The 17,625-nt window shown below is 40.6% G+C and overlaps 1 protein-coding gene across 4 annotated transcripts; it reads right to left on the bottom strand.

Annotated features, from left to right (window-relative positions):
- Nucleotides 1–4,822: 4,822 nt before the first annotated feature.
- MORF4L2 (mortality factor 4 like 2) lies at nucleotides 4,823–17,290 on the bottom strand. 4 transcript variants are annotated; one of them, XM_040264993.1, is made up of 5 exons: nucleotides 16,897–17,011; nucleotides 14,072–14,158; nucleotides 13,349–13,417; nucleotides 7,753–7,850; nucleotides 4,823–6,369 (listed from the first exon to the last, which is right to left on the bottom strand). In XM_040264993.1, the coding sequence occupies exon 5, from the start codon at nucleotides 6,343–6,345 to the stop codon at nucleotides 5,482–5,484; it is 864 nt and encodes a 287-aa protein (XP_040120927.1). In that variant the 5' UTR covers nucleotides 6,346–6,369; nucleotides 7,753–7,850; nucleotides 13,349–13,417; nucleotides 14,072–14,158; nucleotides 16,897–17,011; the 3' UTR covers nucleotides 4,823–5,481. The 4 variants fall into 4 exon arrangements, with proteins under 4 accessions (XP_040120927.1, XP_040120926.1, XP_040120929.1 ...); XM_040264992.1 differs by lacking the exon at nucleotides 16,897–17,011 and adding an exon at nucleotides 15,565–15,797; XM_040264995.1 differs by lacking the exon at nucleotides 13,349–13,417 and having other exon boundaries at nucleotides 16,897–17,290.
- Nucleotides 17,291–17,625: the final 335 nt, after the last annotated feature.

The raw sequence follows: 17,625 nt of genomic DNA, 5'->3' as shown, positions 1-17,625 counted from the left end.
CAACTGGAAACACTGGTTGGGATACTTGAGCAAACAGGTGTCTGGCCTGGGCCTAACCAGGTAACTTAGGGCTGAAGCAGAAGGGCCTGCCCCTTCTGTCAGAGTCCAATGAAGTACCCGCCCCCATCCCGAAATGGAGTTAGACCTCAGACAAGACCTCACCCATCCCTCTCCCACTCACCTTGCTCAGATCCCCGGAAGGGCCTCAGATGTGCCCTGGCCTGTTTGGGCGCTTCTGTGGTGACTTTAGGTCTGTGTGTGCTGGTGCGGCGCTTCTGATGTTTGCGTCAGCGCAGGCCCAGAGGGACAGATGCCCCCAGGTAAAGGGAGCTTTAAAAGCCTGTGGTCTTACAGCTCAGGAGAACAGAGGTGTCACTCCTGTGTGAACACCCCTATGCACTGCAGTTCCAGGGGTCAGGGCAGTCAGGCTGTGGGTTGGTGTGAAGGCGTTTTGGAGGTGTTGATGGTAGAGGGTCAGCAGCATCCAGAGCCCGGTTTTCTGGGCCTCTCACCACTTCCCTGCTCACACAGAAGGCTGGTATCCCTGTCACATGTCCAAGAAGCTACCAGCCTGCCAACTCCAGAGCACAAAGCATTGAGGGTCCAGGACCCTGGAGAGAGCTGTGTGCTAAGCAGGATGCCCACAATGCCTGGGAGTGGGAGCCCCTCTGGTGAGGAAGCATAGAGGGATCAGGTTCAGGGTTCTTACAAAACACTCAGGCGCCAGAAGGTATGTGGACGACTGCCAGGAAAAAGTCACCGGGTCTTTGGTGGCCAGGGAGTCACATAGCTCAAATATTTCCTCAAAAGAACCTTTAGATCTCCCCTGACATTTATGCGAAGGCCACATTTGCTCCAGATTGTTCCCATACTCTGAGCACATTTGGGCAGCCAGAGCCAGGCAGTTTCTGCTCATGGAAGGACTCCCTTAACTTTGCTTGTCCTCACTGGCCTGGCACAGACTCTCTTATTATTGCACCACAGTCTGAGACTCTTCCTGCCTAATCTGCCTTCGTTCCCTCTCTTCTTTCTACCGATGTGAGCTGTGCATCACAGTCTGAAGGCTTTCGTCATCTGGCTCCTTCCTCTATTTTTCATAGGTGTTCCCCCAGTAAATCTCTAATCTTGTCTAATCCTATCTTGGCAGTTGCTTCCAGGAGGGCCTGCACCGATACACAGCCTCAGGGTATTTTCACAAATGGAAGCTCATGTTTCACATTTCTCAATAGCTGTACTGTTTTTCAGAGAGGCAGGGTAGTATAGTAAAAAGCCTGACTTCACTGGGTTCAAGTCCCAGGTCTGTTACTTTTAGCTGTGTGTCCTTGGCCTCTGTGCCCCTTTTCTAAAACCAGGACAATGACATTACTTCCTCTTAGGATTGTTGTGAGGTTATATGAATGATTTTTATAAAGAGCACTTAGTCTCTCACACATATTAAATAATATCAGGTATTTTACCATATTTGGTAGATGAAGGTAGAAGAGGGGAAGGATCTTATCAAGTCTTGTAGCTATAGATGAGCTTCGCTCTGAAACTCTCAAGGTTCTAGAACTCTAAGTGTATATGCTTTAGTGACTTCCCACTAGAAGCTAAAATTAAGGTACAGGCAAACACATGAACCAGTGAAATAGCATGATGATTCCCCTAACTTTATATTATTTAACAAAATCCAAAGTGTCTCCAACTTCTGTTCTTCCTTATACAGACTTCCACATTTTGAAATGTCTATCTATATAAACTGTTAACCATTATTATTACAATAGTTCACAGTTCATGATATATTTTAAAATATCATTTGATTCTAGAAAAAGCTCAGCTAGGTGTTACCTCATGATGAATTATGAAAAAAATGAGGAAATAAATAAGGGTTCAATTCTCAATGGTATCTTTAAAAACCCTTAAGAGTCTGAGGACCTCAGGTCGAGAACCACAGATCTTAAAAATATATTATCACCCTTTTCTTTGGGGAAGGGAAACAGGTGAGAGAATTGTCATTTTTGAACATTTATTCTGTACCAGAAAATTTCTTAGGCAAGACAAGGCTTATATTTAATGGCTACCTTCTTTACTTTCTAAGTGTTTAACTGGTGTCATGAGGTTATTTCACAACCTGCTTCCACTGTGAAATCCACATACATTATCCTGAATGGGAAACTTATTTTTGTTGTTAATCATATTGATGAAAATTACAAATGACAATTATAACAACATTTATTATGGAACCACCATGTTAGCTAGGCATTGAATCTGATGGGGTAAATACATTCTTAAAACCACCTTTCAGTTTCAGAAGGGAAGCTATTTAGTCATCTAGATGGCTAGATGAAACTACATCACCTGTATAGTTTAAGATGAGAAACTTGCTAAATCAACAGATTTGGATAATTTGGGTATAGTTATTGTAATTGCCTATTTTTTTAGTCAATAGGATAGCCTGGTTTACATCCTAATAAAGTACTTTAGGCCTCTCCTGAATATTCGTAATGTATTTTTAAAAATGAAAAAATAAGCTAACCACCTATGAAACGGGAAATATTGAATTATGTCATTGAGATATTAACATGTGTATTGTGTTCTTATATTTTTCTCTCCTCTCATTTTCTGCAGAGATCCATGAGTGAGGTTTGTGGCAGAGCTGGAGACAGAAGGTACTTGAAGCCAATGGTTTTATATTTTGAAAAGGATTATATCCTGACAAAATCAAGCTAGGTTTCACTAGGTGGGAATGGAGGCCATGTGAAGGCAGCAAGAGAAAAGAGGTCAGGATTTGTAGGTCCTTCCAGTAGCAGAGACATGAGTATTTTCCCATATCAGGCCCCAAGGAAGACTCTGGTGGGCTCAGGGAAGCTGGGAACCTAGTCTTACCAAAGATCCCCCTACCCAAGGGTTGATGGAAGCAGCAGGGACAAAGGATCTGAAGATACTGGGCCAATTCGGTAAAGGTGCACCTCATCCCCAGCCAGTGTGGAGAGTCATCTGATGTCAGCAGGGATCTCCTCAGGCTTTGGTGCTAGATAAGACCATAGGATATTTGTACAACCAATAAAGATGGGGAATCCTCAATAATAACTTTAGTAGATATCCCACCAACATGCTATGGTTGGATCTCAGGGTCATATTTATGTTCATTTAGAGGCAATGTGATACTTCTAACACGGTCAGGCATGTGTGCTAAGGAAATGGCTACCCAATCCAGTATCCTTGCCTGGAAAATCACAGGGACAGAGGAGCCTGGTGGGCTATAGTCCATGGGTTCAGAGTAGGACACGACTGAGCAACTAAACAATTTTATAAATAATAAACTAAACCACTATTCTTATATTATAGAGATGATGTGTTTACTTGTATACTAGGCTTCCTGTTAAATGGATAAAAGTCCTTGTTAAGAACTCCTCTAGTTGGCTAAGGCCCTAGGTCCCAGAGAGAACATAATAATTCTAATATATGGCAAAGTATGAATGATAGTTTCAGGTATGTGTGTGCTAGAATCTCATCTGCCTTCCCCCCATCAATCTACTTTTATTCCCTGCTGTATCCCCCAAGCTTACCAATGTAGATATATCAAATGTCATCTTTGCCTTTTGATTTCCAATGTGGCCAAAGGGAAATAACCAGCAGTAGATAAAACGGAGGGAAGAATGAGGGCAGGTACTTCACCCCAGTCCTTCCGGGATTCTGTCTTCCTCAAGGTTTCTGTGAGCAATATTCCATTCCATTCCAGTCATTCCTCCTTCCCCTCCCCCTGCTCCTTCCCCTCGCTCCTCCCCAGCTCCTATTCCAGTCTTCCCCACTCCCTCTTCCCTCTCCTCACCGTTCTCTCCTCTCCTCCTCATCTAGAGGTAGTAACACCATGTTACAGACTGAATTGAGTTACCTCCAAACTCATGTTAAATTCCTACCACCACTTGGGACCCGACCCCAACACAGTATCTCATAATGTGGCTGTTTGGAGACAGAGTCTTTATAGAGGTAACTAAGTTAAAATGAGTTCATTAGGGTGAGGCCTAGTCTAAGACGACTGGCCTCCTTTTAAGAGATTAGAATTTTTAAGTTACCCAGTCTGTGGGTGACTCCTCGACTGACAACTTGGGGAAAATTCTCTATTAAATCATCCATTTTGGGTCCCATTTATTTCTTCAGACCCTGACAGACCCAGGATTATATGTGATTCTTATTCTGTTTGTTCTTAGTGTATTTTCCAAAGTTTCTGTGGTAACCATAGAATACTTTTTTCACTAAAGTAGTAACTGTTGTGAAGCAAAACTTCGTTTGACTAGGGGATTTTCACAGAAGACGGATTTATCGTCACAGGTGTCCAACACTGTCCCTCTTCTCCATAGACTCCCTAACTCTAGGATTCCCAATCTTATGTCCAAGGGTTTATTGAAGCATTGGGAACATGGCATCAATGCTGGAGCTGGGAAAGGTGCCATCCTTGGTCCCAAATCTACAAGTATGTCTAATACTGGAGGTGGCTGTCCATGCTTCCTCTGGTGGGAAACAGCAAAGCTCTCCCTAACTTTAAAGGAGTGTTGCAGTACCCATTAAATATCCTATTTACTAGCCCAACTCAGAGACAAGGAGCCTCAGGAACAAAAGTGGCTCTTATAAGCATCAGTAGAAAGCAATCCCACCCTGAGCAGCCACACAGAGGGGAGAGAAGAGAAGCTGACCTGGCAGAGTGCATCCCAGCTGCTACACCCAACAATAAAAGGAATTCTTCCACTTGGAGTCGGAACTCTCTCCTTTAGTACCACCTAGATCTTTCCTGAGCCTGCTGACTTCTCAGGCTCAGTAACATTAAAGACACACTGCAAATTGCTTGCTTTGAAATTTAGAAACAAATTTTATTTAAGATCTGAAATACGATTCCTAAAATATCAACTTCTCCGGAAAACCATGGCTACACAATAATGCATTGCCTCTATCATGTTAGAACGTGCATTAGACTCAAATACAAAAACCATGAAACAAACCACCATCCTTCAACAACTTGAGCAAAGATAGAATGAATGCCTAAGGAACAACATAGATGGACTTGCAGAGGATGGGCTGTTTTACTTCAAGCACCATAAAAAAAAAAAAAAGCACAATTGCTTGGGTTTTCGGGTATATACATTAAGTTGAACCTTTGGCACTAGGAATCAGGGCATTTTTCACGTAGCATTAACACATATTAGAAAATTGTGTAGTGTCAAAGGGATAGAACCACCAGCATTCAAGCAATGTTGTCAACTAGGCAATAAAATGTTCTACTGAATGTTTCTTCTTTGTCTAATTACTGCATACACTGGTAGCGACTTTGAAATGAGAAAAGGAGCTTACACTCCTTTTATTTTCTGTTTAGGAGAAAACAGAAAACTGAAACATAAGCCCTGTTATACATTAACAATTTTAAAGAGTATCAATTATACAAGAAAAAAGACTAACAAAAAGAGCGTTTACAGATACCAGACGTAACAGCGAGTGGTCAGTAGACCCTCACAGGGCTTTGCGGTGGTACTCAGCAGAAGCCACTTTATAATCACTGGCAGTGAACAGAGACGCAGCATTTTTTGCCAGGTATTTCAGGAAATCATGCAAATAGCCCAACAATAATGCAAGGCTCTTCTCATCAAGGGGCGTGTATGCCAACATTGCCCCAATTCTTACAAATAATCTCAGGAGGTGTGGTGCCCCATAAACCTGGGACATTGGTGCATCAGGGTGAGCCAAGAGAATTTCGGCATACTGGGGCCTCTCAAATTTGTAGAGCAGCTGGGTGCCCAACATCACATTGAAATACTCTTTTATCCCTCCCACCACCTCATTAACTGCATACTCCTTGTTGTCAACATTGCCTTGTGATCTTTTGCAGTTGGCGTATTCTTCCAAAATAGTATCCACGTTTTTCTTGGCTGGGAGTTGGAAAAGTTGCTTCTGCCTGGTGACTAAGTCCCAGTCCTCAACAAGCCATGGTTTTAATTCTTCTGGAATCTTCACCTTAACTTCCATTCTATTCTTAAAAGCATCCTCACTTTCAACTGTGGGGTCTGCCCGGGCCCTTTTCTTCCGAGGTGGCTGGGGTGCTTCGCTGGTGCTGCCACCATCTCCATTCCCAGGGGTCTTCTGTTTGTTCCTTCTGGTCTTCCTCACCGACCCTGATGGGGGGTTCTCAGCAGAGCGACCCCCCCATCTGCCTGGGAGTGCTGCTTCCAGATTCTTCTGCTGGGGACCAGCTGTCTTCTTTCCAGAGGACCCTCTCATTTTACTTCTTTGCATATTGCTTCTAGTTGGTTTTTTGAAATTGTCTTCTTCAGCAGATTGGTGTCCACGGGTTTGAGAACCCTGCTTTCTGGAACTCATTCAACCCTGTTTTTATTCCAACCACTGTAATATATAAAACATTTTATTTGGTTGTTTTCTATGGAGACCTTGAACACAGTGTGCTTCCTAAAGGCCTATTAAAGCACAACACACACTACTCTCTTGGAATCTGGATTTCAGATCCTATTTCAGGGCCAACCAATTAATTGTTAGTGACTTACTACCTCTTTGCTCACTCTTTGATCCTCACTACCCCTCACCCACTACTCTCAGCCTACCCAGTCACTCATCAGACCTGCCCATAAATTAGTTTTTTGATGTCACTCAAAAGACAGGAATACAATTTCAGAGAAAGAATGAATTAAACTACAAAAGGCAGTGGAGGTGAAGTTCAGGATTTCTGAACAGGAAAAATGACAAGACAAAAGAAACAAGAAAGATTAATTTAGCTGCCTGGAAGCAAAATGCATACCAGCAAAGGTTTTTGTGTAAGTCCAGGTAGGCCTGAACTAGGCTGATGACAGAGTCAAGAGAAAGTGAACAGAGAACTTGATAAATGAAGGAGAGAGAGGAGTCAAAGGTGGCCCTACAATTTCAGGTCTGGGTAATTAATGAATTAGTAAAAGCACCAATTTTTAATGGTTAGTTTGGAATTAGTAATAAAATAGGAAACAAGTTTATTTATTTATTCAAGTTAGTCTTCATATATTACTGCTTATGTACTTTGGAACAGGTATTACACCAGGTACTAGGGATTTGAATATCTAAAGTGACAATTATGAAACAAGGTTAGTATAGTGATAGTTATATAAACACAGGATATTTTTAGAGCAAACAAGAAATGGTACCTAATGCTACTTTCAGCAATAGCTTGTTGGCGTTGATAAATTGGTGGGGGATAAAGTCAGTGATGACTGCCAGGGTTTTGAGAATGCGTGATTAGGTGATAGTAGTATCACCAAATAAGACTGTATCTAGAAGAGGAGGAAACAGACTGGAAAGGAAAGAAGTTTGGTATAGACCTATTAAGTGTGAGGTATGCAGTTAAACATGTGACTTTAATGCTTAGGTGAGAGGTCAGAAGCAGAAATGGAGACCTGAGTGTAACCATCATATAGATAGGAATAGAAATAGTTCATGGAGGACAGAGGAAGAACTGAACAAGTCTAGAATTCTGGACAAACCTAAGAATGAATTATACTTAAGGGATGAGCAGAGAGAAAGACTACCAAAAAAAAAAAAAATCCACAAGCAAAAATGGTCCGAGCAGCCATAGGAGAATTAGGACAATGTTATTTTGGAATCCAAAAAAGTTGAGAATTTCAAGAATGAAAAAGATGATTTACACTGTAAAATGCAGCAGAGAGGATTAGTGAGATAAAGATGAAAACAGAAGTTTTCTGTGATTCTTACGGAATGACAGATTAAACAAGTCTTTTCACTTACGCAATCCTCTTCTTTCCCTGCCAAGAACTCCTAGTGTTTTCCCAGATGGAATCTTATAGATCTTCTGGGATGGTCGTGGAGATGAGGTGAGACACAACCTAGAAAGGGGAAGCAGGCATCAACAATGACCTTTTGTGAAATCAGGAAAAAGAAAAAATAATCTAACTTTAAAACATGTGGTTTACAATTGTGATATTAGAGAAAACACATGGGTTCTGCTGTTAGACATACTTCTACTTCAGTTAGGCTGTCATTTATGGACTGTGAAGCTCTGGGCAAGATATGTTAAGCTTTCTTGGCCTCTTTCATCTATGGAGTGTGGTGAATTACCCCTAGGTAAGAATTTCATGAATACAATGTGGCTGAACAGCCAACACAGTACCTTGCAGGAGTATCTGCATATGTGAATAAGGATACAAGGATGTTCACTGCAGTGGTGTCTGTAATACTGAAGAACTGGAAATACCTATTCTTCAATAGGGAAATGGCAATAGAAAGTATGATGTATGCACACCACAGAAGAACATTCAAATGAATTAAGCAGATTCGTGTAGTGATGTGGGATGATGTTCAATTATACACTATTAGGTAAACAGGCAAGTTGCATAATGTATAATGTATACAACAGGATCCCAGAGATAGCCCAAGTGGAGAAATAAGCATGTTTTAGATAGTTCTTATGAACAGTGAGGTCCAACTTCTGTGTTTTAAACTGACGTGTATACATCAGAAAATGTCTAGATGAATAAATATCAGACTATTAAAACCAGGGTACCCTCTGGGAAAGAATGAGATGTGATGGTGGACAAGCCTAACCAGGTTTCTCGTAACCACAATTTTAACCCGTAGAAAAAGCCCTTTTGCCAATTGCTAGGCCCCCTGACATTATGTGAGCAGGTGTCAGGGAATCCCTGAAGGGGAAATGAGGTAAGTAATACTAGAAAACTAGAGCCCTGCATCAGGGAAGTCAGTTATTGGCAAGAGGCCTGGGTGCTATCACTAAGCATATGATTTCCTCTGACAGAACACAAAGCTCTCAGCAGAAATCCAAGCAAAGGTGCTCTTCAGCATCAAAATTTGTGAATACAGACACTGACCCTGTAGGAATCAGAACCTTCTGGCTGAGAGGGATATATAGACACATCCTGTTAAAGATCACATGTGGTTAGTGTTTCATGGTATTACATCGTAAGCTACTAGGCTTACAAAATGTTTCTTACAAAAATTTTATTGTAACTGGGACAGAGGGGACAAGTATGTGAGGATATCAGAGTTTAGTTAAGTAATAGAGGTGATATCCAGAAAACCTACCTGAGGAATAATAGGCAGAGCTTCCACAAACAAGGAGACAGTTAAAATACCAAGTAAAAAAAGCAAGATGGCCCAGTGCCAAGGAGACTGCAAAACACACAGAAGTGGAGCAAGGCTGCAGAGAAGTCTTCTGGATGTCACACTGGTCATCAGCAGTTCCTTACTGAGGAACCTAAGAATGACCGCTGCTGAACCTCCTGTATATTATGGCATCGATTACATTTACTTATGCAAAGAAAACCATAAGGATTTCTACATGGTTTTCATTAAGTGGGTGAATTTCATCATTCTTTACAAATTCTATTATTCATATCAAGTCCAAAGTTGAATGAAATGTCTGACATTGGACAGGAAAATACCCAGGTTTGTGCTCAGACTGAATAAAGCCAAGGAAGCAGCCTTTCTTAGAATGGTCTCAGTACCTTTATTTTCATCTGAGTATCCCACAGATCAAGCAACTATTACTACCTGGAGTCAGAAGCCAGATATCAAAGAGAGGAAAAACCATCCTTTTGATGTCTGCCTACTTGTAATACAAACTTATTATCAGGGTCACTGCACTTTGCACCTCCCTTGCTAGAAGTTTACATCACTCCATCACTTGGTGACATACGTGCTGTGGGTATTCATTAAAAACATTAGCACTACACATTGCTTTGAGCTGTTTTAAACTGAATGTGCCAGTTTGAGTTTGTTTACTGGCTTGGTGTACCTACTTGTTATTTGCATCATGCTTCCTCCCTTCATCTACCTCATCTACCAGGAAAAGTCCCATTAAATTTCCTAACTACTGTAGCCCCATCTGATACCATATGATTTGTCAGTACTCCACAATTTAGTATTTACTTAAATGTTTCACCTGTTCTGCTTATGGAACTACACCACTAATCTCCACTTATCATAAGCTTTGTGTAATATGTATCTCTCACTTTCTGCAGCAGCACTTAGGTCCCTTCTGGGTGTACATTAGTGAATCAGTGAGGAGGTGATTCAACACATGGGGAAAATGGAAGCACAAATTAAGAATGATGGTCATCAAATATTTTCCCACTTGTTCCCTACATGTCAGTTCTAGGGTATGCCAGAGAAAACACATTCGTATGTTTGTGTTACTTTTCTATCTTCCATTTCTGTGTAAATACTTGAAGGTTTGGTATCAAATCTTAGATATTTAAAACCTTACTATTTTGATGGATCATCTCCCCATGTTAGTAAGGTTGGAATATGCATACATCTTGAGAGCTGTATGAGATGAAACCAAACGGGCATACTTTCTAACCACCTTCTTTCTGGAAAGTGATCCTCCCCCTCAATTTATCCTGTAATTAAAAGATTTTTTTTGCTCCCAGATGTGGATTTAGTAGTGTAAAATATGCTGCCAAATTACTTCCCTCACAATTTGTACCAATTTTCGAACTCACAACTCTGGTCTGCACTGTAACCTGGTAAGGAAAATAGGTGCTTGTATTTCTTTTATTAGCTGTCTTGGTATTTAAAAAGAGTGTTTCCTGGCCAGTTATATTTTACATGTCCTCTATTCATTTTGAGTTGGTTCTTAAAAGTTTTTTATAGTTGCTTATCAATTGTCATATCTGGGCAAATATTTCTCCCAGTTTATAGTGTCTGATAAGATTTTTAAAGATGCATATGATGAAATATGTGGTTTTTCCATTAAGCTTAAAAATTGATGACATTTTAATGGATTTTTTAAATTTATTAATTCCTCAACCCATCCAAAAACAAATATTTATGTTGTGAACTGAAAATCTATATTCCCAAGTAATTAATTTTGTGGTAGCATTTGAGTAATAGTTCCTTTACATAATCATAAAACTATTACATAATTATAAACACCAAAATATATAGATATGGGCATCCTCTTACCACCTCCCCTCCCTGATCTCAGAATATGTCTTCAAATCTTTTTATGTACACATTCACACAGAAACCTACTTTTAAAACTAAATGTGTTATGCTCTTATTGTGATTATGTATCATGGATTTACATTGTCTTGACAAAGGTGAGACACATACTGCCCCTCATGTTTTCTCACTTTATCACAGGCATCTATGGCCACATACTTAGCTCATTCTTTTTAACATCCACATCATTCTACAATCTCCACATAGTATAATTTAACCAGTCCCATATAAACGAACATTTAGGCTGTTTCCAACACTTCATTATTACAGAAATGTTGTTAACAGATATCAGTGTACAGATATATTAGCATATTAGGTAAGTATTCAGAAGGGCATTCTCAACTGCTCAAAGGATTTGCTTATTTACAACTTTGATGACTTAAGAGGTAAATTTAATTTGTGAAGAAATGTTTCAATTTGTACTCCCAGCAAAGATGTTAAGCTTATTCACCTACAACTTCAGCAACACTGGATAAACATCTTTTTGGGAAAAAAAAGGGGGGGGAATCTAATATGTAGGAAGATATTTTTATTTGAATTTGTGTGATATATATGAGCATATGTTCAGATATTTGTATGTATCCATCTCTTATATATTTTGTCCCCGTTTCTACTATGTTGTTTTGTCTTTTATTGACTTCTAATAATTAAACACTAGGTGTTTTTGTGTGTTAGAAATATTTTTTCCAAACTGTCATTATTCTTCTAAGTGGGTCACTGTGTGTATAAAAACACAAATGTGTCAACTTTTCCCTTTGTGAACTTTGGCATGTCATGCCTGGGGAAAATGCTCCCAAATCAATATTCTAAATGACTTCCTGTATTCTCTCAGTATTTTATAGTTTCTTCCAAATATTATGCCTAATTTTTTTCTAATTAATAGAGCCTATCCTTTCCCCACTGATTTGAATTGTTTTATAACATTCTAAATTATATGGATCTTTAAAGGTACTTAGTTTCCAATGATTTTTGATTATTCCATTTTTAAAGGTATCACTGTTTCTAGGTTATCTAGTCTGTCGTAATGATGTGTCTTCTCCCACCAGTATCAACACTGGTTTAATCATCATAATTTAAAGACATAAATATTGCCCTGGCATTAACACTTGTAAAGGGGTTCCAAGAATGTTTGGTGAAGTATAAATGAAACAGAAAACCACTGGAGTCAACCTGGAGGACTATCAATAGTGATTTGGCAAAACAAAACATGGCTTACTCTTTATATGGACTATCATACTAGTTAAAGGAATGCCACTGTGAATGGAATCAAAGAACTCTATAATGGACATGAAGACAACCAAGGCAAGTTGTAAAACAGTATCTATAATATGATAGCATATTCATGTAAAAGAAAACACCAAAGAATATTACATATATATATATATCCACATACATTTTAAACAGGTGCATAATTTAGAGATCTAGAAGGAAATAGAACTGATAATATAGTGGTTAACTCTGGGGAGAGTAAGAGAAATGGGGGCGTGAGGAAAGGAAACCTGGGCCTACTCTGTAATATTTTAGCTTTTTATATTATGAGACTGATTCACATATCAATTAAGTGACTAAAGATTTACACTAAAATATGCATATTTAAAATCCTTATTAATTTTCTGATCTATTCTTATTCATGGTTCTAACATACAGCTGGACTTAAGCAATTGTATATCATATACTTTGTATGCATAACATTTGAACTGGTTTCCTTCTCCCCTTATGGATTCTGTCCACCCTCAGAGGCCCAGGTCAAGGTCCTTTTCCCCCTCGAGGCTCCTTCAGGTTACCTTGACCCTTGCCTTCTCTGGGCTGCTACTGGCCTAACAGTCCACCTCTCTTTCATCTTTAATCATTCTCCAAATAGCCTCCCATAAAGAGGTTCTGTGCCCTCCCCCTTCCAATCTATTGAATCTTTCCCACCAGGGCAGTGTGCCCTCCTCTGCAACTTAGCTTTCAGAAGGGGAAAAAAAAAAGTAGAAAGGAAAATATAGTGACTCCATGGGAAAATAAAGCTGTCAAGAAACTGAAAGACCTTCTCTCATCACCTCATGCAAATGATGGGGTATTCAGGAATACAGACTCCATTTACTGACATTTTTGTATATGACTGTGTCAGAAATGAATGTGAACAAATCCAGTGGTTTGTTGGAATAAATCTTTAAATGCAGATACACCGTGTCAGTTACATTTATATCAATTCTGGATCTTGGAATATTTATGTTTAACATTTTATTTTTTGAGTCTGAGAGAAAAGAGGAATAATATAAAACCTGTTAGCAGACTGAATATAGTTTTGATTTGCTAGTTAAAAATTACAGTTCCTAGAAATTCCCTTATAAATAAATATGATCAACATACTCAATACCTTTCTAGAGTGTTAGGATAAGTCAGAAGTTATAATTTCAGAATTCAGTTCTAGTAGTAACCGCTGCTTCTGGAAAATCAGGAGAGAAATCAACAGTATTATTATTATTAACAACTCCAAAAAGGTATCTATTGCTTTTATTAGCACGTGTGCATGTGTGCATATGCACAAGTGTGTAAAACAGGATCTACCAGAGGGACTAATAGTCACAATGATTAATTCAATCAACTACTTATATGTGCCAAACAATTTACATGTAATTTCCTTAATAATCCAATGAAGTAGGAACCATTATTATCTTTATTTTACAGATGAGGAACTTTAGAGACAAAGTGAGTAAGTATTCTGCCCAGGATCCTACAGTGAGTGGCAGAACCAGGATTTAAATTCAGGAAGTCAGTATTTGCTCTTGACCACCAAATTATGCTGCATAGGGAATGCCACAAACTTAAAAAAAAACCTATATAGATGCATGGCTCTAACCACAGGCAGTATTAGAGAGTATCCTTTACCGAGGAATGTAAGATTACAGGGCCCACTGATTTTTAGGCACTTTCTATACTGAAAGCACAGATGGACTTAGCTCTATCCTTCCATTCTTAGAATGTAGAGTGCTTTCCTCGACAGGCCCTTATTAATCCTCAAAATATTCCTAGATAGTTATCAAGGTTATATGGAATTACCTTGTTTGAGAACTGAGACCAGGAGAAGGGAGGCACTTACCCAAGATTCTGTAATGAGGGATGTTCTGCAATCAGGATCAGACCTGATCCTCACTACACAGCAAACTTAAGTTTTTCTGATGGTAGTCTAGAAGGTCAAACAAGGGGACAGCAAAGGACATAAAATAAAGATATGAGATGAACGTTTTGTTTTCCACCAATGCATTTTAACATACACAAAGGACACCAAAGCTGATAAAAAACGTACAAGTTTTTTCCCCCTTTCTTGTGGCTACATTTTCAAATTTACCTTATTGTACATTTATCATGATTTCCGATAATTTGTTTTTGCTTTTTTCTAAGTTTTATTAAGGATAATTTCAAATGGATAAAAATGTAGGGGAATAATATAAACCTTTGCGAATCTATCATCCAGCTTCAACAATTACCAACTGAAGGCCATCTTGTTTTATCTGTAACCCCACCCACGGCTCGCCGCCCCCCCCACCCTTGTTTTTCTCAAGAGCACTGAATAGCTGACTTTCTGTATTTTATTATGGAAAAATTCAAACATATACCAAGGAAGACAGAACAATACAAGGAATCCCATAAGCTCATCACTCAGCTTAAACGATTAATTTAGTGCCAATTCTGTTTTATCTAAGCCCCTCGACACTTCCCCTTACCGCTGAGCTAATTCTGAAGCAAATCCTAGACATCAAGGTATTTTGAAGCCAGTCTGAATGCTTTTATTGTTTAATTCGTATTTTCATATATTTCTGTAAGCTACAGGCAATTTGAAAACATAACCACAGTATCATTATAACGTCTAAAACATCGTCATTAATTCCTTAAGAAAAATCAAATATCGAATCCGTCTTTAAAATTTCCTGATGCATCTTTTAAGTATTTTTTTATAGTTGGTTTCCCCGAATGAGGATTCAAACAAGGCCTACTCATCGCATGTGGTTCATCTCCAGCTAGCTCTCATTCCTCGTTCTCCGTTTCTCCCCACCCCCGCTTTTTTTTTTTAACTTTTCAATACGGAAAATTCCCATCCCCGCTATTTTGAGGTAATTGTCAAATAAATTATTTCGTTGGTAAAGACTGATACGTCTCTTTTGTATCTCGAATTTCTTTTACGGAAGGAGGTGATAGGAAAAGCACTGTAAGGATCGACTTTACATAATTTTACGTTTTTTCTCACTCTATTACGCGGGTTTTTCTCTCCACAGTAATAGCTAACATCTTCCGGAGCCACGGTGCGTATTAAGTTATTATACGTATTATATTACCTAGCAGTCGTATATTATACGCTCTAATGTACAGCACACGCCTCTGAGGCACAAGTCTCTGAGGCAGATACTATTATTATCACCATTTTACAAACATGGAAACCGAGACACAGAAAGAACAGCCAGCCCAAGCTGGGCGTTGGCGAGTAGGAATTCGAATCTAGTTCTGCCCGAACATAAAGCCATTAATTAATCTTGTCTGTATACGCGACGATAAGAGGAAATCGTCAACCCTTTCTCCCCACCCCCACCCCGAAACCTGAAACGAGGATCCAGTTCTTTCCGACAGACGACGACGTGTGACCACTGCCGACTCTCCAACCGCCATAGTAAAGCCAGGTTTCTCTGGCAACTGATATCCATAGGCAGACACGTCACCCTGGAGGCGGGCTTATGCCCTACAGCCAATCACAATCGTCTCATCTAAGTTTTAGAATGTTCTATAACCAAATGATTGGATGAAGCTCACCACGTCAGCAATGACACTCCGCCGCAGTAAAGGCGGGTGCTAGCAACCTGCTTCTTCACCGTTAAGGCTTGAAGGAAACCAATTACCTTTCTCCTTTAGTGAGGGCTCTGACCAATGACGTTCGCCCTCTTAGGTTTTTAGCCCGCCCTCCAAAAGCGCGACAGCGGTTGGGTCATAAGTCTATAGGGCAGAGTGTTCACGTGGCCCACTTTCACGACCCAGAGTTCCCCTGCCCAGAGGTTTCTTTCTTTTTTTTTTTTTTTCCTGCAGGGAGGCATTGTGGGTTCCCCCCCAACTGGGAAAGGAAGTGTCTACGTGGCCTGCGGAAACAGGATGGGCGGAAATGAGCTAAGGTCCCTGCGAGTGTGGAAGCGCTAGGTCAAATCTGCGGCCACTCCCCCGAACCTCTTGCGCAACTCCCGGAGGAAAAAAAAAAATAAAGGTTGACTGGGGGTTTTGATGTGTGTGCCAGTTGGGGGTGGGGGCGTACTGCGGGCGCGCGGTGTCAGGGCTCCTGTGCGCAAGCGAGCCCGCGTGGCCTTGGCGTTGGCGTGTGCGCGAACGCCAGGCCTCGTGGCGCTGGAGGTGACTGGTGTGCGCAGGCGTGCGCCCCTAGCGTCGGGGCTCGTGTGTGTTCTGGGGCGGGTGCGTGCGCGTGTGTGGGCGCGTGCGCGCGCGCGCGTTCTCTACGGATTATTTTTCTACTTTACGTTTGAAAATTATTCTTATAAAACGGAAAATTAAGCAATTAAGTCATGGCGACCATCACTGAGATAAAGGGTTTTCGCTAGAAATACTTCGGTCTCCCCTATCGATTTGATTTTAAACCCTAAAAATACACTTTCTTCCCAAGTCTATCTCCGAATCAAAAATCCCGTTCTAAGCCGTAGCCCAGCAGCGGTTAACAACCAAATCCCCCATTCGCTTATTAGCAGTTCCAAAAAGCAGCTTTGCTGTTCCCTAACAGCCGTCTTCCCCCAACCCCCGCTCCTTCCCCCGTTCATCCCCCACCCCCAAGTTGCGTCCAATTCTGGCACAATATTTTGCTGAGAATATCTGTACACGACAGACTTCCCCTCCACTAGGGACTCCGAATTTCTGTGGGGGCTGAGGCCCTCTTACCTGCTTGTTCTGATTTCCAGGCAGAGTGCTCTTAACGCAAGTATGCACTCTAATTTTCCAGAAAGTTCTCCGTGTGAGGTTTATACCTTTTGAGTTTGCCACTAGATGCCGCCAAATTCCAGCAAAGGATTGGCTGTTTGGTCCCTGGAATTATGGGATTCCCCCATCCTTTTTTTTTTTTTCCTGATTTGCTGAACTTTCCAATCTATAAAGATCATATATATCTTTCATTTCTCGAGAAAAATCAAATTAACTTCTTAATAGCCCTACTAGGTAGGGCTCTATTCAAATGTTTACCTCCTTTCTTTACTTCTTTCCTCCTTAAAAAAAAATTCCCCCCTCCCATCTCTTTCTTCTTGCCTTTTTTGGGGGTGCTGCTGCTGCTGCTAAGTCGTGTCTGACTTTGTGCGACCCCATAGACGGCAGCCCACCAGGCTCCCCCCGTCCCTGGGATTCTCCAGGCAAGAACACTGGAGTGGGTTGCCATTTCCTTCTCCAATGCATAAAAGTGAAAAGTGAAAGTGAAGTCGCTCAGTCGTGTCTGACTCTTCGCGACCCCATGGACTGCAGCCCACCAGGCTCCTCCGTCCATGGGATTTTTGATGAATGACCCCAAGCACTGATGCCGATGAAGATTCTAACCCTTTCTGTGGGGTTAGGATCTTTTCAAATGCTGCCACCTGCCCCGCTTTACCACCTCACCCTGACCCCTGCCCTGCTGCAGGGAAA

The sequence above is a fragment of the Oryx dammah genome, unplaced genomic scaffold (assembly GCF_014754425.2).
Source record: "Oryx dammah isolate SB20612 unplaced genomic scaffold, SCBI_Odam_1.1 HiC_scaffold_23, whole genome shotgun sequence".
Lineage (NCBI taxonomy): Eukaryota > Metazoa > Chordata > Mammalia > Artiodactyla > Bovidae > Oryx > Oryx dammah.
Note: the sequence above shows the minus strand (reverse complement) of the source record. Positions and strands in the feature narration are given on the sequence as shown.

Excerpts from the sequence above, each read along its gene's own strand:
- MORF4L2 (XM_040264995.1), bottom strand. The coding sequence starts at position 6,345 with ATGAGTTCCAGAAAGCAGGGTTCTCAAACCCGTGGACACCAATCTGCT.